Below are 27592 nucleotides of genomic sequence, written 5' to 3'. Positions count from 1 at the left end.
ATTCTATATTGAACCAGGCACTTTGAAGAAACCACAGCTTTAGTATAGCTTTTTGTCCCATAAAGCTGTTCAGGTCTTCCGGCCTACCACAATCTGACTTTATGGACCACCCTTCATCACAGACATGTGGTAAAAACTGTGTTAACCGCTATAACCTCATATTGCCTATTTCATAATCTTACCATCCATGACGACCTCTGACCTGCCTTTTCGAGAGACAGACAGCTGTAATCTAAGTGTTGATTTATGTCGAAATTTGGAGCACTAAACCTGACTATAAGCGCATATAGAGGAGGTTTAGCAGTAACAGTCAGAATCCCATTTACAAGGGAAAATATACATTATCGTGATGATCCTGGGAAGGGTCTTTGGAGGTTTGCATCAAAAGATCCTACCAGTGCATTTGTTTTAGCTTCACAATTCCGAATCCGTTATAATTTACATTTTTGCTCACCCTTTTTTGAAAATAGTTTTAGTAATAATGTTTGGCTTTAGATTTTTGATGATTTCTTTTGTTTTCTACAAATCCAGGCCACCTTTGGTTTCCATTTTATTCCTCACCATATGAAAATCCATAAGCAAATGCTTGAAACATGCTCTCTATGCCCTAGACCAGTGATTCTTAACCATAGGGCCGCGGCCCATGATTGGGCCGCGAGCGCCACCTAGAGGGCCGCGAAAAACTTTCAGTTTTGCACCTGTGGGCCGCGAGGGCCGCGGGACCGCATAGGTTATCAATTGAAGACACCAGAGATATTACTGTTATCCATGAGACGCTCAGTTACAATATAGCTTCCCACCACCTGGTGGCGGTAATGCGTCAGTCAGTTGTTTAACAAGCTGCAATAAGCAGAAGAAGACACTCAGCTAGCCGCTAGCCTGTAGCGAAAGTTATGGATGAGTTATTAAAAAGAAAAAATGAAGACGACAGTGGTGCCATACCCCCCACAAGTCTAAATGTGTGTGCAAGTACAACCCTGACTTTCTTAAGTACGGCTTTGTGAACGGAGGCAACGAGGCAGAGCCGAGGTCTCAGTGTGTGGAATGTGAGCTAATGCTATCAAACGAAGCACTGAAGCCTTCAGAACTAAAGCGACACGTAGCGACGAAACATCCAACGCTCGTGGGAAAGCCTGTTGGGCTTCTTGTTGTGTATGCAGGTTTACATACACATGATAATAAATGTCTTTGTGATCATCACATTGTATCATCTCATTTATTTAACAAGGGTTTTGCCTGTTCAACACCGGCATCCTCGATCCCTCTCCTTCCGTTCCTACGGCTTGTTTGCGCAAATACGTCACAAAACATGTCCGTGTTTGGTATCCCAGCATGCCCAAAATCCTCATCTTTGCAAAGAAATCATCGATGTTCTTTCATTTCTTATGGTTTCTCCACAAAAGGAGCCCAAACACACACTGTCCAAAGTCGCCATAACCGCTGCAAGTCGTATCTTGCAGCATTTCGACGGAAAAATACACATTACAGACCAGACAACGTGCTAGGGGATGTTACCATGGAGCTACTTCCTTCAGAAAACGCTAGTACTTATAGTACAAACCGTATCTTCCTCTTCCATAAGCCGTCAACCAACGTTTGCGTAACTGAGCTATTGTCATTCTCGTTCGTGCACTCGGTCGCAGCCATTAAGCACAGCAAGTCCGCTACTCACACACCGTGTCTTCGACTATATATACATAGTTTTTGCAATTTGCAAAGGCTAAAAATAAAAGGAAAACAATATAATATCAAAATATAAAGGGAGAAACACCTTTAGTGTGTCAGAATATCATGTGGTTACCATGTGTCCATTTGGGTCTCCAAATGTCCTTTTAGAGCTCCGCCTGGATCTCTTCATGAAGAAACACTGTAGAATGGTCATACTTTGTCCAATCTTCTTCAAATTTGAGGCAGTTGTTCACTGATAGTGTAGTTACAGCCCTATACTGCCCTTTACCTGTACAGATACAGCCACCGGCAGTTATTTATACTGAAAGATACTTTTTTATTTTATGCGGACAAAAATCTTAAATTTTTACTGACTCCAAAGGCCCACTGCTCTGTTTCTGTATGACCGACAGGTTGTCTGACACTTTTGATGCATATAGTCAGAGTGGGCCCCGGGACACTTTGTACTTGAAAAGTTGGGCCCCGAGGTCAAAAAGGTTAAGAACCCCTGCCCTAGACCACCATAGAGACCTGCGGTGGGTAATGGCAAAGGTGACAATGAACTGCAATAGTCAGTGAATGTCAGAGAGTTTGCACTGTATAAAGTTTCAATCATAACAGTGTTAAAGTAGCGAGACACAAACACTGACAACTCAGTGGTAGCGACCTGTCAATCACAAAGTAACCCCGCACTAAAGCCTACTCTGCTTCATGGTCTATTTGACTCTAAACAGACTATAATTTAATAAATGAACATCATGCTGTATTGAAGCAATCTGCCGGGAGGAGAGTGGTCGCCCCCAGGAGACAGATGCCCTGTCAGCTGCCGCAGCTACTCGAATCTAGTCAGCTCAAACTCCAGCACCACGAGTCATGAGGGGCTGGAGGAGCCCTTGGGCTGACCTGTGTAAGGGCAGCATCAGAAAGTTTGCTGATCCGCCGGAGAATCAGGCAGTCCCCCTGGGATCAGAACTCTGGTGCTGCCGTTCGCACTAGCTAGTTCAAACTGACTGCTAACTGGGGATACATGTCCCGGAGTTTTTGCACACCACTCCGGTGAAGCAGCCTTCTGGGTTAGGTTGTGAGGTCGTTTTCTTGTTTCTGCCTCTTTGGATTCAATCCAATAAAATAAACCATTAAATTGCGCCAGGGATGTTTTATTGACAAGAAACTTCTTCGTTCTCTGGACTGAGGCTGACCGGACGCTACAGTGACTCCGAACATTGCATACACATGCACAATACACATACGTATTTGACATGAAGTCGAAACTGTTTGATTTAAATTAACTCAATGTTGTAAACTAATATTCTGGCCAGATCTTACAGGTTGTACATTTAAACTGCTGGGCATTATGCTGTCAAATTTCAGTTTATTTTTGTTGTTGAATATTTACAGGTGCTGATTAAAACACATTTAATGTTAGTTAGCATTACCGGCACCAGGCTGTTGTTTACAGGATTGACTACCCACGTTCATGGTAATGAAGGAAGATGTCACCTAGGGATAACTGATGTGTTTTTAATACTTCTAGAGGGCTATTGCACAGAAGAATAAGATACATCTATCTGGCTTTGGATTGTTGAGGGAGAAATCTCCTCACAATGAAAGTGGAGCAGGCCAGCACACGTGGACTGATAGCTTTTCAGTCACACGGCGCTAAAAACATTACCGAAACTGATTTACAATTATAAGGAATTTAATTCCACTGATGCAAGTACGATTACAGTTAAACATTGGAGTACATACTCCTATGAAATATTAAAACAATAAAACCCCATTTGCAAAAAACTCTACTCAGCTCCTCAGGTATAAAACATGTCTGTCGTCCGAGGGCCATCACGCGAGAGAGAAAAAGGCTTTAAATTAAACCACCCACATCTGTTCGAAACACCTCCTCTTCCGTTTATCCCGATTCCTATTGGCTAACTTCCAGGAGTGTATTCGCCTGTCTGCCTTTCTGTCCCTGAGTTTACTAACACATTCAATGACCGTCAGTTACGTTTTAATCCCGTCTATAATAATCCTTCAGTATGAAAGTTAAACTTCTGCAACTTGGCAGAAGCTTCATGTCTTTTAGCTACTATTCCTACATCACTTTATGTTTATCTTATTTATGCATTCCCAAAACCCTTATGCCTTCCATGTCTTGGGGCTGGCAGGATCAGGATACAGCCTATAGGCTAGAGAACACATACTGAGAAGCCTTGACTGTTCTTTTACACTTGACAAAATTACATTTCTTAATCTTTACACCCTAAAATCCCATTATAACCCAATTAAACAAAAAATAAAATCTCAAGATACTCATCCAAAACAATCCGTCTATTTCCCAAATTTCCAATATCTCACCGGATGTGTTATAAGTCCATCTGGGCCTTTATCGGGTCCTTCAGGATCTCCGAGAGGATGGTCAGGAACCGCTTGTGAAGTTCCGCTATGGCACCGCTGGTGGCCTCATCTAGACCGTGGCCATCAGAAGCTCCAATTCGTCCTCATCCTCGACACATAACTGGTTGCCTGGACTGGTGTCTGGCTCATCGGTGAAGCAATAAACCCCTGTAGAAGTCCACAGATGCAAGGGAACCCACATCCACAGACGACTAGGAGGCCTACGACGACAGCACACAGAGTAATTACGATTGACAAAAATGTATGTTTCCACTGGCCAAACATACTTCCCAACCAGTCGGTGAATGGATTCGTGACACCAGAGTTGTCTGCTAGCTCTTGGCTGAGTGCTGTCAGTCCCTCCAGAGCCCTGGTCACCGATCCATCAGGAGCTGTGTTATTTGGAATTAAAGTACAGCACGCAGACCCAAACATCTGGCACACGCCACCTTTCTCTGCTAAATCATATCTAATGCCATTCTGTTCTGCAAGGTCATAAAACTAGTCTTCGCCAGCTGTGCATGCAGTCCTGATATGGCGTCCCTGGTGAAGTTTACAAAACGCTGTTGGTTATAGTAAATGTAGTTGATCCAATCGACATTTTTATTAATCATCACCCTCTGAGAGAAAACAGATTCTAAATCTGCTGCTATTTGATTTCTGGCTTGAAAGTCATTAGACACCCCCCTTGGCACTCTTATGACATCTTATGTACACTTGGTCATCAAAGGCTCCCTTCGGGCCACCGGCATCTCTTTTGGATCTTCTGTTAGCATGTGGGCGTGGAGAGATGAGTTCTCTATAAGTTGCATCATTGACAGGCAAGATATAGAATGACAATATAAGTTGCACCAACGCACATCTACCTGTCCAATCTTTAGGCAGGATTGGATATATGGTTCTTCCTCCACACCACCACCATAAATCAGCTCTAGGTGCTGTCTGTCTTAACACACTGTTATATAGATAGTCGCTAGCATTGTGACTGTGGCTACAATTTGCTATAATTTGCAATAATACTACCTACATTGGGCCCCTTAGCTGTATCTGAGACTATACAATCAAATGGACCCTCTGTAACCTTGAACAGAGGTGGGGTATTATATTCTACAGGTGGGTAATCCCAGTGTAGCCCCTGACAAGTGTGATGGAGGGGCAAAGTGTCATCAGTAAACAGAGTTAAAATACAACTAAATTCAGGACTTAGGAGTCTGAATCTTGAAGGAACTGGTGTTGCTAGGGGTCTAGGTCCTGAACACACAATACAATCTGTACTTCTGACTTGAAGCCGTATATTGTACCCACCATAAATTCCCATCTGCCATTCCAGTTTCCAACCCCCGGTACCTCATTCTCTGCGTCAGTCGTATGTCGAACCTGGTCTTTTTTGACAGATCTTAACAATAATCCTAATGAGCCCTTGTGGGGCAGGACTATTAGTAGTTGCCTTTCCCTGTACTACGTAAAGTCCTCAGTCAGTCAATTTTGGGTCTGTTAAGGTAAATCTTAAAGGATTACATCTACCCCCCCTTTCTACACATCACAGTCATAATATGATAACAGCTTCCCACACTTATTTGTGGCGGGCCCACACTGGTACATTATGATGCACAAGGTTTTGGACATCCACCCGTAGGTGTGTTCATACTTGGGACAGGTAACTACTTCACAGAAGTCGAACTGGACCGTTGATGTTGTACCTTCTTTGAACATAAGAGTGAGAGTTACATTTTCATACGAGAGTGTCGTCAGAGAAGCCTCTCTACGTGGTCTAAGATCGGTTTGATTAGTTACTGAGGCTAGACGTCGAATCTTGATGTAGTCATGCATGTGTTCTGGTTCCTGTCTGTGGTTAATTCCCCATACTAAGAGGGAAACTACTGAAATCAGGAAGCAAATAATTACAGACTTCCATAACCCACTGAACCTAGAGTCTCCTACTGGACGCCCTCGCTTAAACTGTGGGGAAAACGTCATCTTCAGTACTGTCTAAACCCCTCTATTGAGGTGTCTTTGGCTTCAAATTTTCCTGTTTGATGTTCAATCCTGTCTCTGCGAGTGTCTTACTCGTTACCTTTCGCTGCTGCACAGTGAGTGAGGTGGTGCCAAGTCGCTCCCATTTGACCTTTTCTGCATGTGAGGTTGCCAATACTACCTCCCATGGACCTGTCCACCTTGGTTCACTCCACCTGCGCTTGTGGACTTTTATCCACACCAGACTGCATGGTGACACGTCAGCCTGCTTCCTTTCGTCAGCTGCTGCTTCTGCGTTTGTCACCTGAGAAAACAAAACTCGGCTCATGTTAGTTAGAGCTCCCGTATATTTCTCAATTTCTAGAGTTAGCAAGTCTAGGCTAAGACCTATCACTGAGTTAGAGGACTTGGATTCTGCTGTATTTAAATTCAAAATTGTGGTTTATCATGACGTTATTAAATCTCAAAAATTGTGAGTAGCACCTTTACTGAAAACTATTCTAAATGTGGATCTACAAAAAATGTTTGACACCTTACCATATCCCCCCTTCACCACGATATCTCTGCTGTAAGAGATCACATGGCAATCATCTATGTATCTTGGCTATACACTGAACCTCCCCATGGTCCTGGTGACAGCATGGGCATCTGTTGATGTCTCACGGGAGGAGGTCCAGATGGACCTGGTCGTAGGTACTGCTGATGTTGTGGTGGGAACGGAGCATGTTGTGGTGGTGCATTGGGCTGTCTTCCTCTTCTTTTATGTGGGCAATCTCTCACCCAATGACCTTCTCTCCCGCATACGTAGCACTTCCCTCTACCTACAGGTCTTTCATACCCCCCTCTGTAGTTACCTCTCCCTCTGTTGGATGCTCGTGCACGTCCTCTGCCTCTATAATGTGGTGGAGGTTGGTAGTACACCACTGTGGGGGCCGGTTCCTCTGTGCTGTATTGTGTGCGGCCGTTGACTCCAAAACTGGGATCCACTGCTTCACTTCCCAGATTTGGATCCACTCAACCACGCACCTTGACTAAAACAAACACAAAACTGCCCAAAGTTCAGCAGTAAATGTTAGCATACGTCTGTAGTGTAAGAGAGGTCAACGATCTCTCAAATATGTTTGCGCCGTCCGTGTCAAAATTGATTCTTAGGAACGATGTAAAATAGTAAATGTACCAAAATTAGTCAATACTGGATATGTGAAGGAATCTCGAATCCAAAATTGAAGTTAGAATTCCGAAATCAAACTCAACATCTAAATCAGAATCAAAATCACAATCCAGTTCCAAATCGGAATTCGAAAGGTTTAAAATTGGAAGTAAAATGAAATAAAAAAAACAATGAATAATTAATCAATTAAATATTAAATTCAATTTAAAAAAATCAATAACTGTCTTCAAAGATATTCAATCAGAAATACCAATGCAAGTCAAACTGTTGAACTGCACTTACTCTGGTCTGCACAATAATGGATCTCATTTACTAATGAATCACAATTAAGTTCAAGAATTGAAGAAGCACAACTGAAACCATTAATCTTTGTTAAAATGCTGAATTAAAACCAAAGTCAACAACTAAAGTTATAATGCTTAATTAAAACTAAGGTCAGGATATAAGCTCACAGCTCTTAGACAATGAATCTCTGAAAAATTCACAGATTCTAAACACTTATTACTATTATCTAGCAGTTACTATTATCTAGCAGTTACTCCTCCTGGCCGCTAGTTGGTTTTCTGGCGTTTTATCCTTCTTCTACGCTCTTTTCGCCGACAGGAAGTTATCCTGAAACTGGTTGTTTTGGTAACGGATATGCTAACCGCTATGCTAACGACAAAAACGGAGCTTCTAATAAAGCATACGCACACACAAGTTTCACCAAAATCCCACACTTTAATTCCACTGGTACGCCCTCTGTCTCCTCTCACACTCTACTGGTTATTTTATTTTATGAGCACTTTTATTTTACATACAGAGTACCGCAAAACCGGAGCTACACGTAGCTAGCGTTAGCTCCTCACAGCGCGGCTACAGATTATGCAATGTTAGTCATCATTTTAAACGTATTTCCACGCTGCTAAAACACAGACACACGTATTATTGGACTTATTGTCCGGTTTTATTAAACCTTAAATCCTCCGGTTAACAGGCTATTAGCTCCTCCAGACCTGAGTTCATTGTTACGTTATGATCACGAGTTATAAACTTCCAGCGACACACCACTCTCCTCAGTCAGTCTAGTTCCCCCAAAAGCCCATTATTCTACTTCTTCCAAATCACCCACACGATCGCTACTTTTAATGCACGGCCAAAACAAGCGAGACAGTCTTCAAGGTACGGTGTTTCATCACCCGTGAGCCGCAGCCTCAGAAGCTAACTCCCGCTAGCCTAGCTTCTCTAAACAGCTTATGCTCAAGACCCAAAACTCGTGGTCTAAACCCGCAAAGGATTGCACCCCTAAGCCGGAATGCCACGATATTTCAGTTCGCCAAGCTACATAACTGCTTTAAACTAGTTATCTGCAGACCTAGCAATACTTATGTTGAGCCGAAGGGGCTCTCAGCATAAGCAAAGCAGTTCGCCCTGTCGAAAAACAGTTTGATTCCAATGTGGTGATTTAATACAGCGCTGTCTGCCTTTAATTGCTTTATTCTTAGGATCCTTATACACTGGACTAGTCCCTTAGTTCACCATACTTCAGACAGTAAATCGTAGCTTACCTCAGTGGAACGAGGCCTTCTCCGTGGAACGTCCTCACCGGCAACGCAGAGCTAGCCGTTAGCAACACTTAGCCAAGCAGACTTCCCCTAAATTTCCTAAAAGCTACCTCACAGATTTCATGAAACGGCTCTGCCTACCGATATTATGGGCCCAGGATGTCTGCTTGACCAACGCCGCCCCCAGCACACACAGCGAGGCCGGCAAGAATGTCCCTTCGTGGTACAGCCAAATTTGTTGAGGGAGAAATCTCCTCACAATGAAAGTGGAGCAGGCCAGCACACGTGGACTGATAGCTTTTCAGTCACACGGCGCTAAAAACGTTACCGAAACTGATTTACAATTATAAGGAATTTAATTCCACTGATGCAAGTACGATTACAGTTAAACATTGGAGTACATACTCCTATGAAATATTAAAACAATAAAACCCCATTTGCAAAAAACTCTACTCAGCTCCTCAGGTATAAAACACGTCTGTCGTCCGAGGGCCATCACGCGAGAGAGAAAAAGGCTTTAAATTAAACCACCCACATCTGTTCGAAACACCTCCTCTTCCGTTTATCCCGATTCCTATTGGCTAACTTCCAGGAGTGTATTCGCCTTTCTGCCTTTCTGTCCCTGAGTTTACTAACACATTCAATGACCGTCAGTTACGTTTTAATCCCGTCTATAATAATCCTTCAGTATGAAAGTTAAACTTCTGCAACTTGGCAGAAGCTTCATGTCTTTTAGCTACTATTCCTACATCACTTTATGTTTATCTTATTTATGCATTCCCAAAACCCTTATGATTATGACTAATTATGAATTATTAATTATGAATTATTAAACACTTTTATTATATCTACTAACTACAGTTTTTTGCTCAAATTTCTTACAGGATACACAGACAATACTTATCGTTGAATTCATTCATTGTTGGTTTTTGTCTTTTCGTGGATCTTGATGGCAATTACAAATGTATAGAATATCCGTATCCTTTTAGTCTTGGTGAAAGCTTTTACAACCCTCGGTTGATGACTTGAACCCCTTCTGCTATAATAGGTTACCGAAAAAAACAGAGAGCGGCCTGAATTTAACAACAACTAATGGAAATGAAAGTAGTCCCAGAAGCTCGACTGCCAACAGAAACCAAGGGCTGCTAAAAATAAAACACCATCACTAAGATGAGTGAGAAGACCGACACGCTGAATGTTAAAAACAAAAAATCAACACTCGCTCTCTTCTCACATTAACACATTAACGCTCGCCAGAGTTCAGAGCCGAGATGAGGAAGATGTTGAAGTGCAAAGTAGCAAGAGAGAGAGACAGAGTCGCCACCAAGTGAATCTACGAGGAGAGGACATGCATTTCCTCTTTTAAAAATAACTGGGACACTGTTCCTGAGGGTGTAAACAACACAAACAGAGCAGAGAGGAGAAACAGCTCCAGACCTGGAAACACCTTTTGCATGTCTCTATCTGTGTGTAAATCTGCTTTCTTTCTCTTTGTGTGTATTTGTATGTGTGCGTGTGTGTGTGTGTGTGTGTGTGTGTGTGTGTGTGTGTGTGTGTGTGTGTGTGTGTGTGTGTGTGCGTGAGACATGCATGCTAAATGCTTGTCAGCTTGTTGCACAGGGCAGACTGCTAGTTTTTCCTGACAAGAAATGACTCACCATTCTAGAAAAAAATTCTGCCGGCCTTGACACCAATCTGGCACCAATTACGCTGACACACACACTCGGGCATACACACACACACACACGGATGTACGTGTAACCCCATTGATCTAGGTGGTGGTGGTTGTGCTTTGTTTGTGTGTTTGTTTGCCCACCAACAGACTTTCCTACAATATGTTTTTTTATTTTTATTTATTGAGTACGAATAACGCATGTTTTTTGCAGACCTGTCTTCCTTTAATTCCAAAGATATTTGCTTTCTCGGTGTGTGTTTATCTAAACTGACCCCAATGAACCCATAATAATAATCATTGCTGCTCCAGTTTTGGCTGGCGCTTGTTTACGTTTTTTCGTTGCGGCTTCACAATCCAGCAAAACCAACCCAGCAAGTAATTAAGAAATACAAAATTTCAAGATTTATCAGCAAAAAAAACCTCGTGACAAACCGTCCTCACTGAATGGAAAATGTGGTGTTAAGTCAAAGAACCTTTATTTTTTGGCAGCAGCCTTGGGTTGCTCTATAACTTTCATAAAATTCACATCAAGACGTGTGTTAAGTCCACAGACTGTGTATAAGAAGTGGACGTGGTCACCAATGTTCCCTCTAAGCTGCGCGCTTGAGCAATCGCGCACTGCTCGCACATTCTCAGCGCACAAGAAAATCTATGCAGCGCATAAAATAAAATTCAACATAAACGTATTAATTAATATCTAATATTAGTCCTAATCTTATCTAATCAATTAAACCAATAATAATAATAATAATAATTTTGTTTTCTGTACTATTTTGCAACGTAACTCAGTGAGTGACAGTTGTCCAGCCAATGATACGATTCGGTTCACTTACGCTACGCAGCCAATCATAGCATTGACACTATTGCCCTGCCCATTCGCGCCGTGCAGGTTAGCTAGCTATCAACAGTGCGGCGGAGTTACGAGACGCAAATGCTAACCCCTTATCATGGCGAAACGAACGGGCAGCGACATAAAGTCAAAGCAAGAAGCAGACGAAGCCATCAACCTGGACAAAGTGTACAACCATTGGAGAAGTGAGAAGGACAGACGTGAAAAATAAGGTAAAATTTAAGTCAGATTTGTGCATATTCTAGTGACATTTATTAAGATTTTTTACTTATGGATATTAACAGTGGTGTATAGTAACGAAGTAGAAATACTTCGTTACTGTACTTAAGTAGTTTTTTTGGGTATCTGTACTTTACTTTACTACTTATATTTATGTTTACTTTTACTTTTACTTCACTACATTTTGCAAAGAAAACTGATACTTTTACTCCGATACATTTCCCCTGAAACCTTCGTTACTCGCTACAAAATCAAATCTATCTTTAGAAACAAAATGAATCATGAGAGCAGCGTCGGGGACTGTGGTGGAACACAGACTGCAAGCCAGCAGGTTTGGTGAATCAGTGGTCCTAGCAGCAAGTTAAATCATTGGTCAGTCACGTTAATGCACAATTGCAAACAAGTGCTCTCAAAGCCGCGGTGTTTGATTCCCAGTGATTCCCAGGATGCTACATGCTATAGCTAGCGGGCGACTACCTGAGTATAATTCCACTCTACGATGACTGATTTCATGATGGAAGCAGAAATGGAAGCACCTGCTACTCCCGCAACAAACGACGGTGGTGACGAAGACCAACACCAGTGGATCGCTAGCGAGTTAGTGAGCTGAGGAAGTGTTGACAGTTGTGCAGCACTATTTGGCTAACGTTAGCTGTAGCTATATACACGGATTGACAGGAGCCGCGAGAGCGCAGCATTCGGGGAATTCTTCGCAGCTGTGTGCAAGCTGTCTGTGACGCTGAACACACCTCTACCTGCCTCAGCGGCCTGTGAAAGGATATTTAGCATCGCAGGACTAGTCTTCAGCCCATGATGAGCGAGACGGAATTCTCGCAATTTTGAAAACCAACTTCTTTTGAAGATGAACAGGACATGTTTCAGTTTCAAGTAATGACTGTGTTGTTACTTTAGTATTGATCATGTTTTGATATTTGAGTCATGTTGTGGATGATCAGATGGAGTTATGATGGTAGCAGTCGCCCAATTGCAGATTCAGCTTGAGCAAAACCTTTGTATTCAAATCAGGCCCATAGGAGTTTACAAGGCAGGCGTCCTTTCTCAAACCACTGACCTGATGCATCAAGTGGATATGTGTTGCTGAACATAATATTATGCATTTGTCCTCTATATCCTCTAGTCTAATGAGCAGACTTATAAACGCACTGTTACAACTCCTTCATAGTGTCATATTGCTTTACGGAGAATTATGATGATAAGTTCATAGTAGATGCAAAAGTATACTTATGTACAATATATTATGTTTAACATTGTTGCTCCTGGATGGATCACAGCCAACCCAATTATGTTCAACACAGCTCCATGTCCTTGGTCATGGTGCCACAGCACTTAAAAGAATAAACTTCATAATTCTCACAATTCTAACCCTTTGCTTTTTTATTAACAGCATTTACTTGTACTTTTACTTTCAATGAACAGGTTATGATGTTCATTTAATGTTCAGGTTATGATGTACATTTAATATCAGAAAATTACTTTTGATACTTAAGTACTTTTGTACTTAAGTACAATAAATATCAGATACTTTAAGACTTTTACTCAAGTAGTATTCTAAGAGGTGACTTTTTACTTTTACTTGAGTAGTTTTCCAGTAAGGTATCTTTACTTTTACTCAAGTATAGCTTTTGAGTACTTTATACACCACTGGATATTAATCATTAAATTATGTTACTACTAGATAATTTATGGGGAGTAGAAATGATAATAAAAAACTGAGTAATTACATATTTTACAGACAGAGTTACAGGAATTTACACTGTATCACACAAGCTACAGCACACGTCATTGTGCAAAATGTGAATGTTTTAATGTGAACAAAATGTTATGTCTGAAAGGTGTATATGTATCATTTCTTCCAGAACAGGACCCTCACACAGGCCACAACAGGACCTCACACAGGCCAAAGCAGGACTCTTCCCATGGCCAAGCAGGACTCTCACATAAAACATACTACACATCTCATGAACAACAAGATTTTTGTCTTTTTCCTTTAAAGTTTGTCAAATCACTTATATTAAAAGTAAACTAGTGAAAATTGCTGCTGTAATTTGATTCTTTTAATAAGCCATGTAACTTGCTATGATCCAAGGTTTTGAACAGGTGTGATACTGGTGTGTGGCCACAGCGTGCACATCTGATGTTGCTCACAGTGGTCCTCAGTGTGCTCAGGGAGCTTGTGTGTATGCCCAGACACATGAAAAATTAGAGGGAACATTGGTGGTCACCATGACGTCAGCCATTTGTTTGTGGACTGTTTTAATGCCTCAAGTTTGGCATTCAGGCCATCGCCACCTTGTGACAAGAGAGGGTGAAGTTAAATACAACTGAACACTGAATAAGACATTTTTAGGCGAGCCAAAAGAAGCAATTAACTCCCTTGAACTGAAAACACACTTTGAAAAGGTTAAAGTTGTAAGACAGAAATACGGACAACTGCAAGACCGGACAACGCTGTGGGAATGACCCCCGTCCAAAAGCATTCCCTGCTTCATTTCACTCTAAGTGGACCATCATTTACGAAAGGAACATCCTGCTGGATTGACGAAGACTTGAAACTAGAGATTGAGACCATAAACTCATGTTTACAATGTTTACTGAGGTAATAAATCAAGAGAGAAGTAGAGTCATTTTCTCATAGACTTCTATACAATCAAAGAAGTTGCCCCCTGATGGCCATTAGAAACAATGCAGGTTAGAGGCACTTCAGCATTGGCTTCACTTTTTCAGCATACACCAGGTTTGTCTTCCACTGAGAATAGCATCACCTCTGTGTAACATTTCTAGGCATAGACTAAGTGTGTGTGTGTGTGTGTGTGTGTGTAGGTGTGTGTGTGTGTGTGTGTGTGTGTGTGTGTGTGTGTGTGTGTGTGTGTGTGTGTGTGTGTGTGTGTGTGTGTGTGTGTGTGTGTGTGTGTGTGTGTGAAATGTTCCAGGGGAGCTGCACTGGGCCAGTGTCAAAGGGTCTAAGTCTTCAGGGAATCTTTATTGAACACTTAAGTGCTTCTGGTGGCCAAATACCTTCAAGGTCTTAGTGCTTTTTATCACCCCAAAAAGAAAAGGTTCTTTCCTTGGGTTAAAATGGAAGTATTGCAACAACAGCATGTTAAGGTGACCATATGCAAATAGTCTGTTAGGAGTACATTCAAATAAAGTCATATGTCACACGGTAAATTTGCAGCAGGGCTTTGGAGTGCAGACTGCTGGCTTATTGTTTTATGGCTGCAGATCTGACATTTTTTCATTGTCGGTAGACAGAGATGCTTTACTTTATTAGTAAAGCAAACAGAGTGCAAAGGGATGACAATTCACATAAAGGCGCAAAAGCCCACACACGGCGGGTTGGGAGTGGAGGTGGATGGGTCCAACAAACTGCGATCTTTCAGCCATGAGACCGCCATTTCGTAAGTCATGTATTTATTTGTCACGTAACTTGGGTACTTCTGTCATGGCACTTCCGTAGTTACTTCCCAAACGACAATCTTCTCCTGAACCCAACTATGCGGTTTTGTTGCCTAAACCCAACAAAGTTGTTTCCTGTGTAGACAGAAGTTTATTTTGAAAAGACCTTATGCATCTAACGAGTGGACATTTACACGTGTTGCTGGCTTTCGTAAGAAAACGCATGAAAAATTAGAAGTAACTTTTTGTAACACATCACACTAATCGTTTTGTGAGGATACGTTTAGTTGCAAAATCATCCAATTGTAAAAAAAAAATAAACGATCCACAATCATTTACTTTTCACCATGTCATTCATAAAACATGATATTATTTGCGCCGCCTGTGAATTGCTGATGTCTTCATCAGTTGTAGCTAATAATTTGCTCCAGCTCATCCGGTACAACATTGGAGTCAGCGTTGCAAAGGGTAGCAGATCCGAGTGTCAGTGAAGACAAAGAGCAAAGTCAAGGATTGTTCCTTTGACATTTGGACTTTGAGGCTCCTTGATAGCACTTTGACTGCTCTCCTCTTTACGCTGTCGTACCCCGTCGAGTACTCATTTTTCACATACAGACAAAACCAGCTGGTTGCGAGCATTCTCAGACCTTCACGTTATTGTCATACTTTTCCTAAAATCAATATGTAGGAAAAAATGTTCCATATATTATCATCAGCATATATACCAGTAATGTCATATATGTTCTAATCATTCAAGGTACACCGTCTGTGTACACAATTCATCCAGCTGTTTACACCGTGACTCTCCTCATCTGGCCGCTGTCTCCTCTTCCTCCTCTGGGTTTGATAATCAGACAGGTATGATGGAGCCCTCGTTGTCTGCACGCACCGCCGCCGCCGTCGTGACTCTTATACATATGAGAGCGGCTCGGCATCGTGAATGTAGCTCAGCTTTCTGGAGGTTGACCTTTTTCCATGGATTAATAGGTTTTATACTGGCAGCATGAATAAACAATTTCTCAGTTTCCACAGTTGGGGTATAACGAGCAGTCACTCTGCATACTAATGTGCCCCCCCCCCCCATCCCCATGCAAGCCTTCTGTCACCTACATTTAGACGGTAATGCTCGGCAATCACAACACCCGTTATGTGATTTTCTTTTTTTGTCTCTAAAGGATGTTTGTTTCAGAGTGACTCTCTTTGATCTCTTGTCTTTTAAAGCCTGTTCACTCTTTTTTATTTCAGACTCCTACTCTCTCCGTCTGTCTCTGCCTCTTTCTTGTTGGTTGTGTTATTTTTCTTTATAAATCCTCCCAGGATCTGCCTCCCTTTTCCCTCAACCTCTCTCCTCTGCCTTCACGTGATTGTTCATCTCCTCTTTCATTTCTGCTGCTGTCTTTGTAGCCTCGGCGACCGGGGGCTGATTATGTGGTGGCTGAGCGGTTTTTGGCCCCTCGCGCTGTCTGTGGCCAAGGTCAATTATGGCCTTCCCTCGCAGAGCAGGGAGCCGCTGATGTGGAGCGCCGGGGCTGGGAGGGAAGTAGAGGGAGGGCGAGGTTTGGAGTGGGAAGAAAATCAACCGTTTGGTGCCGCAAAAAAATCATTAGATTTTCCACTTGGTGTGAAAGAGTGCTCAGTGTCCGAGTCTCACTCTCTCTTTTTCTTCTTCCAGGCCGCCCATATTTTTCACATGTTGGGTAGAATTAAAGGGCAAAACAACTTTCTCTTTCATTTGTATGTTTTGATACGTGGGGATGCTCGATCGACATTGACATATTATCGCCTAATTAGGACATTATGGACGTGTGATAAGACAATGTAAGAATGCGATAAAACGAGTTTGGCTTGTCATTTAAATTCAACACTCTTAGAAATTATGGATGCGGCATTTTCAGTCCCGATACGGATACGGATACCTAAAGTTTGAGTATCGGTCCATACAGAGCACTGATCGGATACCAGTGTTTGATTAATAAGCTGACTGGAATCATTTTTATGTATTTCAGGCAACATCAGGCTCAACTTAAACATTGCTCTTCTATCTTTGAAAAACAAAATGTAACAAACAAATACATAGACGTAAATGTACTAAATTGTTATTTATTAAAATAATGGTATCCGGTACCAGATAGGCCCATTGTCACGGTGCCTTATCCGATCCACCGATATATCCGGATCTCTACTTAAAATGCAATCAACCATATCTGAAGTCAGTTGCTCTGCTCTTCATATCAAACTGATTAACGTGACAGACAAGTCGAGCGTTTCTCCACAAACAACCGATCTCCGCTTGCTTTGCCTCTGTCAACAAACTTTGTGTGCGTCTGGAGGCGTTTTGATTCGCCACAATTACGGCCTCAGCACCAGCTCCTGTGATTGGTTGGATTCTGGGCTGTTTTTGCAAGTGCACGACGAGTAATCAGCGCCCGGCGCGTACCTTGACCGCTGCCACGAAACGTTGTGTCTAATCACAGTAGCCGACCGACCTGCGGCGCCGCTCACCTGACGGAGAAAAAAATTCAAATGAATTACCTCATTGAGGCAACTCAGGGAGCCATGAAGGAAAACAAAACTATTACACGTAGTTCTGCGCTGTAGGCTGGACATTGTAAATCTAGAGTTGTATGTGTCTGTATGTATTTAATATCTCATGCTGTCACCTGCCCAGACAGCAGCCTTCCCTCCCTTTTTTCCTGACAACTTGGACATAATAAGCAGCCGTTTAATAAACTGCTCGCTGCTGACACACAATAAATCTTAATGTGCACGATAACAAGAATAACGATGGGGCCGAGCCTGTGCGTCGTCCAGAGGGAGTGTTTGTTTGTATGACATTAAACGTGCCGGATGGCCTCGCGCTCAGGGTTTCATCATGTACGGCTCAGTTGTTTTCAATCAATGGCTCTGCCCAGCTGTTGTAGTCGACAACCGAAGCGACATTAATAGTTTTCGTCCTAATCCCTCCATTTGCCACCGGAATAGTCTGTTAAGTTAATTCTCTTGCCTAATGGCAAGACAATGAGGGAATTCCCACCACATGTCTCACATTCATCGCCAATCTGACCTCTCAGTGCCTCCACTGTTTCTCGCTGTTTCACTGTTATTGCGATGCGAGGGACGTCTCAGTCGATGCTGTTGTTTAAGCATGGCGCGTTTTGGCGCCTCGACACTCGGGAATGCCCACGAGTCCTCAATCAAGGGTAGAGAGAGGACACTTACAAATACAGCTGGGTGCTCCTCGGGATCGCTACGGTTCATCCCAAGTGTCTCTGCGCTCCTCTCCTGCTCAGCTCTGCTTTCAGAGGATAACCTCCGACAGGAGTGGTGCTCCAAGGGGCTAATTACAGCATAATCATGTGTTCAAAACTGAGCATTTAGCTCATACATGACATCCCGTGCAGATACAATACAGGAGATTTATAAAATAACGATGAAATCAAAGTATGTATGTCACGATAATTACGTTATTGACTCATCGTATGAAGCCAGAATGAACAGAAGGGTTTTCTATACCATTATAAGACTTGTGCTTATTGCAGACATTGTACATGTTTTAAACAGAGCCAGAGTGTCCATCTTATTTGTTGCCTTGGTTGAGTATTTTAATTCAATTTTTTAATTTTATTTATTTAGAATAATTTTGTATTTATTTTACACTCCAGTTCCAATGTCTAAATATTCTTAAGAATGAATAGTTAATTGCTCTTTGAAAGGGTGTACTTGCATTATTATGCTATTATATAATCATATCAGTGGAATGTAATGAAATATGAATGTCTTAATATGACAATAATATCGTCAATTTGAATTATTTCTCGGACAATATATTGGCCAACAAAGGTAGTTATTTCGACAGGCCTGGTGTAACATGGAAAAGTTACTGCCAGTATTACTGTTGATCCTTTTATTAATATAGCCATTATTAAAATAATGTGGTTTTATGCCTCCGTGCCAGCGATAGCTGTCACCACAGTAATTATTGTTTTTGGATTGTCCGTCCATTCCATTCGTGTCAATGATATATCTCACGGAATTTCTTCAAATTTGGCACAAACGTCCACCCAAAGTCAAGGATGAACTGATTAGATATTGGAGGTCAAAGGTCACTGTTACAAAACACGCTTTTGGCCATAACTCATGAATTCATAGGCTAATTGTGACAATTTCACAGGATGTAAGAAGTGATGACATTTTCGGACAGATATTGATGTAAACTTCAATCTTCTTGTTCAACTTTTTGATGGATTGCCATGAAATTTTGTACAGACACCCATAGTCTTTGTCTTACCTTACACAGCAACAAGATTATCGCCATATCATGCGAGAATGCGTTTGGCAGTTCATGTAGTTCAGACCAATCGGCGCTCTATGAAGTGTGTGACGACATGGAGAGGTGGTGATAGATAGATGGATAGATAGATGGTTCGTCCAATCAGCTGCCAAGTATTTTTTGAAAGTGCCCTTTTTCCGAACAGTTGCCAACGACGGCCTCTCACATGGTTCTGTGTAACAAACCATTTGACGTGTCAGGTTGCTACTTTTAATCTACTAGATGGATTGGCACAAATGTGGTATGCACGTGCATATCCTCCTCAGGATGAACTGCAATAAGATAAGATAATGAGATAACACTCCATTGGTCCCGAGGGAAGTTGTTGTGCTGCAGTTGCAGTACAACAAAACGAAATTTCACTTTGATTCATGAGCAGATACCTGCAAAGCTAATGACATGCCCTTGCAAATCTTAAGCCTGTGAACATGGTAAACATCACAGCTGCTGAACATCAGCGTGTTAACATTGTTACTGTGGACATGTACAGTCGTCAGATTTAGGCACAAAGCAACGCTGTGCTTGCGTGGCCTCACAGAGCCGCTAGCCTGGCTGTATAGTCATGTCAATTTTAAGACATCTACACACAAGCTGTAGCCATATTTTTAGCATAATCTCCTTTCAGATTTACCCGCATCATTCAAACACGGCTGAATCAAAAAGGTGGAATTCCAAAAAAAGGTCTTTCCATCGTCTTCGTCAGAGACCCTGTTTGATAAGATTGTGAATGTTTATTTTAATCTAGCACGGAAAGTAATCCTGGTTGGAAGATCGACAAAATCATCCTACACAATGTAAATTCTGCTCATTTGTCGGAAAGCAAATGAAAGTATTCCTTATTTTGGTTCCCTCGAGAAGCCTCCAGCCTCTAACACTGACAACCACGGGGCGCATCAGGGGATTTATTTTACATTTACTGTCAGTAGTGTCAGCCAGCTCAGTGTGAACTGCTCACAACAGATGCGGTGAAACTCTCCATTGTGAACAAGTGCGCTTTGATTATATACCGCCCCGATGAATGTCTTTATTTTTAGCCAGGCAGGGCGGGACAGTGTGGCTACGCTCTTTATTACCGTTCTGGTGTGGAGAATAATGGTAGACAGTGCAGAGAGACGTGGCCATATTGGAGTGTAAAAGGATGGAGGAGTCCACTTGATTAGTTCTATCATTATTCCTACAAAGTCCAGAAGGCAGTCATAGACAAATTGCTGATGGAAGACATAGTATTTGGGAGGGATGATCCCATTTGGGTTCAACCAATTAAAAAGAAATGTCGACGGAACAGGGGAGTGTTGCTGATGTTTCCAGCGCTGCAGGTGCGAGGGTCAGTGCCCAGCAATATATACTTTCGGCCGGGAACATGAACTAATTGACTAAACGAGTGCTCTTACATCCAATGTCAAGGTTGAGGGCCAAGGTGAGGATGAGAGTTGCATTTCATGCCGAGCAGGTCATTAGGCTTGGCTTGAGACACGATTATAGGGATATGGACTCTGCAGCAATAATTCGTTTCACAACAGATGGAAGTCCATTTCAGCTGGCGAGGCAGTTTCTGCAATATTATTACGTGTGAGCATGAAATAAAGGTGACCCCCCAGAACAGTTTGAACATCAATTATGAATCCGACATCTGTTTCATTCTTACGTAATGTGAACTGTGAATTATTAATCGGAGTCCAACTGGAATGTGTTACATTCAAAGGAAGTATTCATCGTATTGTTTTCTTTCTTCTTTGGTTTTCAAAGAGCCTGTTCTGACAATAACACACGGTGCTTGTGTCTGTCCCTGCAGGAACTCTTTACAGCGGAGTGCAAGTTCAAAGAGTCGGTGTTTGAGAACTACTATGTGATCTACTCGTCCATGTTGTACAGACAACAGGAGTCGGGGAGAGCTTGGTTCCTAGGGCTCAATAAAGAGGGCCAAGCAATGAAGGGGAACCGGGTGAAAAAAACCAAACCAGCTGCTCACTTCCTGCCCAAGCCATTAGAAGGTACGTACTGTAATCGACTTTAGAACTGCACAGAGGTTAAAGGGAGGTCAACAATCCATTTATAATCTGGTAGGCACAGATAACCTCTAGAGCTCATTTTATTTAAAATATTTATATATTTATTTTTTTCTATTATTCATATTTTTTGTATTAAATAGATATCGTTTTTCACCATTGGTGTGGTAGTATTTAATATCTTTTTCTTTTTGTCAAGATTCCAATGAACTTTTCACTGTACTTACACCATCCTACTGCACAGTAGAGTGCCAAATCTGTAATAATCCGCAAGTGAAAATAGTCCCCGACAAATGCACTATTTCCTTCTGTTTGAGCATAATTTCCTAAAAACTACAGTGCCCAGCTGTATCAGGAAGTTACAGAGCCTTTTAAAAAACAAACGTCATACAAACGTTATACTTTAAATCTGTTTTTACGTGTTCATTAGGAACCAAAGAACTTGGGGCTGAGTTGGAACAAATTGAGAGATGAGCGAACACATGAGTGGGTTTAATCTTTTCATCACCAGCTTTATCCTATAAAGGGCCAGATCCAAGATGTGCAAGGTGCACAACTTCCAGGACCCACCCATCATATATGGCAACAGAACTATCAGAGATGGATTTGTCATATTGTAGGGCAAACAAATCTAAAGCTATCTGCTTGGGCAGTTTCCACTTGCTTTTAGGGGCTTTATTTCAATAGCTCTTTCATAACAGTATAACAAATACAGTATAAGTAAAGCAGGATAAAAACAGAGATTAACACAGCTTTCAATATTTATTTACTTCAAGACTAAAGGGGCAACATTTCCTCCATATTTTCTCTTCACTTTTTGTGGCCTGAAGGAGTTTTTCAGCTGTCAACATTGCAAGACACCTCGTTACTGTAAGCAGTGTTGTTTTTGCAGAAGGAAACATAACTGTAGCATAACATGAATGTAGGTGGAGACACAAATAAATCCTGATGTATTTGGGTGAAAAACAGTTAAAAAGTCACGACTACCCTTGTTACATTACGAGACAGATGCCCCATACGACAAGGCCTGTCCCTGTAGTGATGGTACAACTATGTGATGCATTGACATATTCTTGTAATTATGTGCTGATTCGCTGATTTTGCTGTACAGTACAGTGCAGGAGGCAGGACAGTTCTGTGAGTGCAGCATGAAGTGCTGATAGTCCAGCTGATGCCCGTCAGTGTCCCGTCAAGACCGCAGCAGACTAGCAGCTGGAAAGTGTTGGATAATGAGGAAATTTTCGATGTTTTGTTGAAAAGCATTTGCTTAGATTAAGAAGCAGCCCTCATGGAGACAGAAGCAGGTCAGGACGCCCATGGGAAAAAAATGTCATAATCTTCTTTGAAGGTTTTAAGGAATTTCTGCCTGTGCAGGATCCTTTGCAAAAGTACACAACAACAGATATTGTGGCGAAAATGGTTTTCGAAAGTGAAACTCTAAAAGTGCAGTCGGGAAGTTCTCACTAACAGCTCTGTACTTTGTCTCTCTGCTTTCTCTCCTCTTCGCCCGCCCCTCCAGTTGCCATGTACAGAGAGCCATCGTTGCACGACGTTGGAGAGACTGTGCCCAAGGCGGCGGCGCCTCCCAGTAAAAGCACAAGTGAGCCGGCGGTGATGAACGGAGGTAAACCTGTAAGCAAGCCCGACAAGCCTGCCACATAGCCCCGCACCAGTACCCAGCACGTGCGTGTGTGTGTGCATGCGGAGGTGGGAAAGGCGGGGGGGGAGTGACGGAGACTAGACTCCAGACCCTCTTTTCTTCTGGGGACCAGATCCAGGCAAAAACCACCCCTTCCCTTTTTCGTGCTCCTCTTTCTCCAGCCTCGCCCTCCCTTTTCTCCAGCCGGTCCTCGACATGGACGCATGGACAACGAGGCGGCTGAGTTTCTCCAGCACACAGGAGGGAAAAAAGAGGACCTCTGATCATGGAATGCCTTTAGATTCCCCTTCAAAACTGTGAGAACCCTGTGTTTCACGGCCACACTCGTGGCACTTTGCTTGCCAGGCGGTTCGTACAAGAACCCCCCCCCCTCTCTCTCTTTGTGATGGCCCCCTGCTGCAGCAGCAGAGTCTGTGTACCTTCAGATCTATTTTCTATACCACAGTTCACCAGCTATGTTCTGGGATAGAGACTGTATAGATAGAGCAAATATTTGGACTGTCGTCCTCTATTTTTTACCAGTACGTTCTCCCCTTCTCCCTCTCTTTCTATCTCTAGACACACTCTTTTTTTCTCCTCTTTGTCAAGTAACCTAGAAAAGATAAAAACGTTTTGCAAGGGAGTTGTTTGATTTTGTAAGAAACACATTCAAACAGATGTGGCAACAAATACACAAACAAAAAAATTCAAATTTTCATGTTGCCCGCAACAGGCATACACACACACACTCACACACACCAACACACACACTTACAGACAGACACACACAGTTGGTGGAGGGGGAAAAATCGATGTGTTGCTTGTTTTTTCTTTTCTTTTTACAGCGGATAGAAAGACACTGGAGGCTGGCAGAGAGCTCCTGCAATCATAGTTGATAAAGTGCTGCAATCAATGCGAGGAGCTCCCTACACACACACGAACACACACACTAACACACACATGCGAGTTTCTAAACAGACGTCTGCGTGTGGGCGGTAGAGCGCTGTAAGGAATGGTGTCTACATATCACTATCTAAGTCCCACCAGCGGTTTCCGTTCCGCCTTCTCTGGTAAATAGAAGAAAACCTGAAGTCTATTTTTCTTTAATCTCATTTCAGAGTGTGGGCTCTAGGAATATCTCTAGGCCTTGTGGGCCTCTGTCCCTCACTCACTTTGGACTACGAGGCAAAGGCTCGTGGCTTTCACCCAGATGGTGGACGACTGCAGCACTAGCAGCCATTTTATGACAGCGTCTATTCAAAAAAAGCCAGAAAAACAACATGGCTGAAAACCAGTAGGCGACATTTATACTGGCTGCATCCCTATTTGGTTCGGCAAACCTAAAGCATGGGCAAAGGTTAATGTTGTGTTCTCTCTTCTTGCAGCAGTTATACAAGAGATGGCTTATATTGTAACATTTTCACTGTATAAAACTTAGGGAAAATTAATATTACAAATCATAACTTTTTAAATGACTAGATATTGTTATTATTAATATTATTACTACGAGAGGATTTGTCTCCTAGCTCAGCATGCAGAGTCCAGTACCGATCATCTTGGCCTATCGCGTGCCTGTTTGGACCTCGATTCCCGGCATGCAAAAACAGGTTCCCAGTCCCCGTCACTGGGCCCCGAAGGTGCCTAACCCACCGGATACATCCGTGTAGAGGACACGTAGCATTATCCATTGACAAGCCACACTCAGATGTGTTCAACTCTGAAAATGACCAAAGTCTTTTCCCAGGAAATGAAACCGATTCTTTGCAAAAGAAAACAAATCTGAATCAATCCATCGAAGCTTTCACTGTGATTGAGTTTGTTCCGTGCGACAGAATCAACTCCACTCAGACCCCCCCCCCCCTAAAGGTCTTTACCTGGTGTCATTTTAGAGATGTGCGTATACCTTGAATTAATCACGTGCATGTATGTTCTACGAAGAGCAAGCGATGGGTACCGCTCTTTGATCGGCGTGAGCCACGGGAGAGCTGAAGTCGGGTGCTGGGAGTTGCATGTTGCAGGCTGCAGCACTTACAGCGGATCCGAAGGTAAACCCGCTGCACTCTCCGTTTCGGCATCTTCATCACGACTGTTTGCGGTTTATCAGAGCTCTGTCTAAATCTATCAATTCATAACGTTCGTCTTGCTCTGAAGGAATTTTGTTTCCCCGAATAGTTTTGTTAGATAAGATTTAGAATACGGAGTAGATTGTTGCTGCTGTGTGCGTGATGCTAAAACTGCAATTTATCTTCAGAAGTTGATTTGGTGAATATGATTTTATTGGGTTTACACATGATCGTTTCTTATTACAGCACATCGAAGCGCATTAGTTGGAAAACATATCTGTACAAAGCTCTTAAATGGCATACGATGCACACACACACACACACACAGGAGCTGGAAACCACTGTAGTTGTACTTGGGGCTGATGTTCTGTCCTCATTACAGCCAATCATCCTCCACTCTTACAAACTCTCCATGCTGGGCTGGCTGCTGCTCCAGCCCTGCGGTCCAGATAACTGGCTTCTCCGAGGCTGACTTTATTTTTGTAAATGCCCGGTGTGTAAATGTACATCTCTGTTTGGATCTCTGTAGCCACTATTTCATTTCACATTTAGTTTTTTTTCCTAATTGCTCTTTTATACGGGTCGTGCTTGATGTCGTCTCCTGATACCGATCACGTTTGCTTTACCCCCCCATCCCCTCTTTTCAGATGTGTCACGAGAATTTTCTAGCAAACGTCTCCGTTTCCAACCTCTTGTTTTATACACTGTCCCATCTGTTGCATGGGGAGAGGATGGTATCAATGAAGTGCATGTAGTAGGCTATGTCTATCGAGAACTGTTGGTATGTACCGCTAATTTTACATACATATATGCAACGAGTTTGTCTACACGATACAGTTTGTGTTCGTTGTAGACGCACATACAACATATTGAACAGAATATTTATACAAAAAGGTGTACTGTAATGTCAGTAACATATTTAATGCAATATAGCGTGCAGTATATTATTGCACCTGTCACTTTCGATGGGACAAAGAAAACGGAGAGGTTTGGCTAGTTTAAGCATGAAAAAAAAGAAAAAAAAGGCCAAAGTAGAATTTACATTAAATTTTCTTTGTGACTTCTCATCGGCTCTCTTTTCAAGTGGTGACTGAGCGCTTGTGTCAATGCAGCTCTCATGCCCTGATGCCACCTTTTTGAAGTGACATGGACATCCAGCATGCCACAACAGAACTATGTATGCCCTCTCTTTGTTTCCTCCACGTAGAAGTTTAACCTCGTCACTTGTGTGTGTTGAAATTTTGGAAATGTCCGTCACGTACCTTCGGTACAGCGTGGCTTTCATTGGCAGATTGTTTGGTTTCCGGTGGAAAAGAATAGGCACTGTTGAAATGATTTATTATTATCACAAAAAAAAGAAATATATATATATATACCATTGCAAGTATGCCCATTGGAGTTATGTCATGTTATAACAGATTTGTAACCATGTATGATTAAGGTCTTCGCATTGTTTTCCATGGAAAAATGTTGTGTCATGCGGCACATTCAATGTTTTATTATTAAAAAAAGAAATAAAAACCTCAAACAGTAACCTCCGCCTCAACTTTGAGTGAACTTTCCATCCAATTGTGGAGCAACACTGCATCATATCCTGCATCATATCATGTGTAGCCATCTGGAATATGTAAGTGTTCCCACAAAAAAAATCATACATAGAGCTGTTTTGGAAAAATTTTACATGGTCATATGTTTCTTTCACACCTACAATAAGGATCACTTGTAACCAGTACAATAAAAGAATGAATGCTGTTAACGATATGCAGAGTTACATCCAGGCTTAGGTTAGTCTTCTCCCTCCTCCCGTGGTTTTTCCTGGCTGCTGTGTTTTCTAACCAGCCTGGTCGTGACGATCAGCGGCACTCCTGGTCGCTCCGGGCAGCCAGGCCTCTCTTGTCTCTTAAACGCCAGCGTCCTCTCCCCCCTTCAGTACTCTTCTCCCACCCAGATTTCACAGGCGTTCCCCGTCCAGCCGTCCCAGCACTCACAGTTGCCGCAATTGCACACCCCATTCCCTGTGAGGGCAATGTGAGAAGAGAAGCTGTGAATTAAGAACTGCACCATCATGCCTGACCTTTAACAAGGTTCCTCTTTTCACACCCCGCTTCCACTGGGTGCATTTCTCTGCCCCTGCTGACTTTGCTGCTCAGGACGTTTTTTTGGTTTCACACTGCTTGTGGCCACACAGCAGAGGAGAGAAAACACTGGTTTAATTAAGAGGGGAGAAAAGCCAGACATTTACACAGAAAAGTCAGACTGTCTGAAAGAAATGCTTGTCACAACCATAGACATAGTCACCCATTGGTTTGTGGACTACAGTATTGAAGCCTGGAGTTTGTCTTTTTGGCCGTCGGCATCATCTCCCAGACCGGACAACGTCGCTGTAGCAACCTGTCAATCACAAGGTAGCTCCGCCCTAAAGCATACTCTGCTTTATGGTCTATTTGACTCTAAATGGAACATCATTTACTAAACGAACATCATGTTGTATTGAAGAAGACTTGAAACTAGAGATCGAGACCATAAACTCATGTTTACAATGTTTACTGAGGTAATACATCAAGAGAGAAGTAGAGTCATTTTCTCATAGACTTCTATACAACCAGACTTGTTTTTGCAACCAGATGAGTTGCCCCCTGATGGCC

The 27592-nt window shown here is 42.4% G+C and overlaps 2 protein-coding genes across 4 annotated transcripts in view; one reads left to right on the top strand and one right to left on the bottom strand.

The window, feature by feature from the left end:
- The window catches only part of fgf14 (fibroblast growth factor 14), a gene marked incomplete at both ends in the record, with an annotated part of 138113 nt that extends 115206 nt beyond the window's left edge, over positions 1-22907 (top strand). For both annotated transcript variants that reach the window (XM_079277653.1, XM_079277652.1), the window contains 2 exons: positions 21032-21230; positions 22765-22907. In XM_079277653.1, the coding sequence (XP_079133779.1) occupies positions 21032-21230; positions 22765-22907 (342 nt within the window). The remainder of the gene's footprint in view (positions 1-21031; positions 21231-22764) is intronic.
- A 3361-nt stretch (positions 22908-26268) lies between these two features.
- The window catches only part of itgbl1 (integrin, beta-like 1), a 60667-nt gene continuing 59343 nt past the window's right edge, over positions 26269-27592 (bottom strand). For both annotated transcript variants that reach the window (XM_079277149.1, XM_079277148.1), the window contains exon 11: positions 26269-26962. In XM_079277149.1, the coding sequence (XP_079133275.1) occupies positions 26874-26962 (89 nt within the window). In that variant the 3' untranslated portion in view covers positions 26269-26873. The remainder of the gene's footprint in view (positions 26963-27592) is intronic.

Source organism: Melanostigma gelatinosum, assembly GCF_949748355.1.
Source record: "Melanostigma gelatinosum genome assembly, chromosome: 10".
NCBI lineage: Eukaryota > Metazoa > Chordata > Actinopteri > Perciformes > Zoarcidae > Melanostigma > Melanostigma gelatinosum.
The sequence above is the reverse complement of the archived record's forward strand: the minus strand, read 5'-3'. Positions and strand labels throughout refer to the sequence as shown.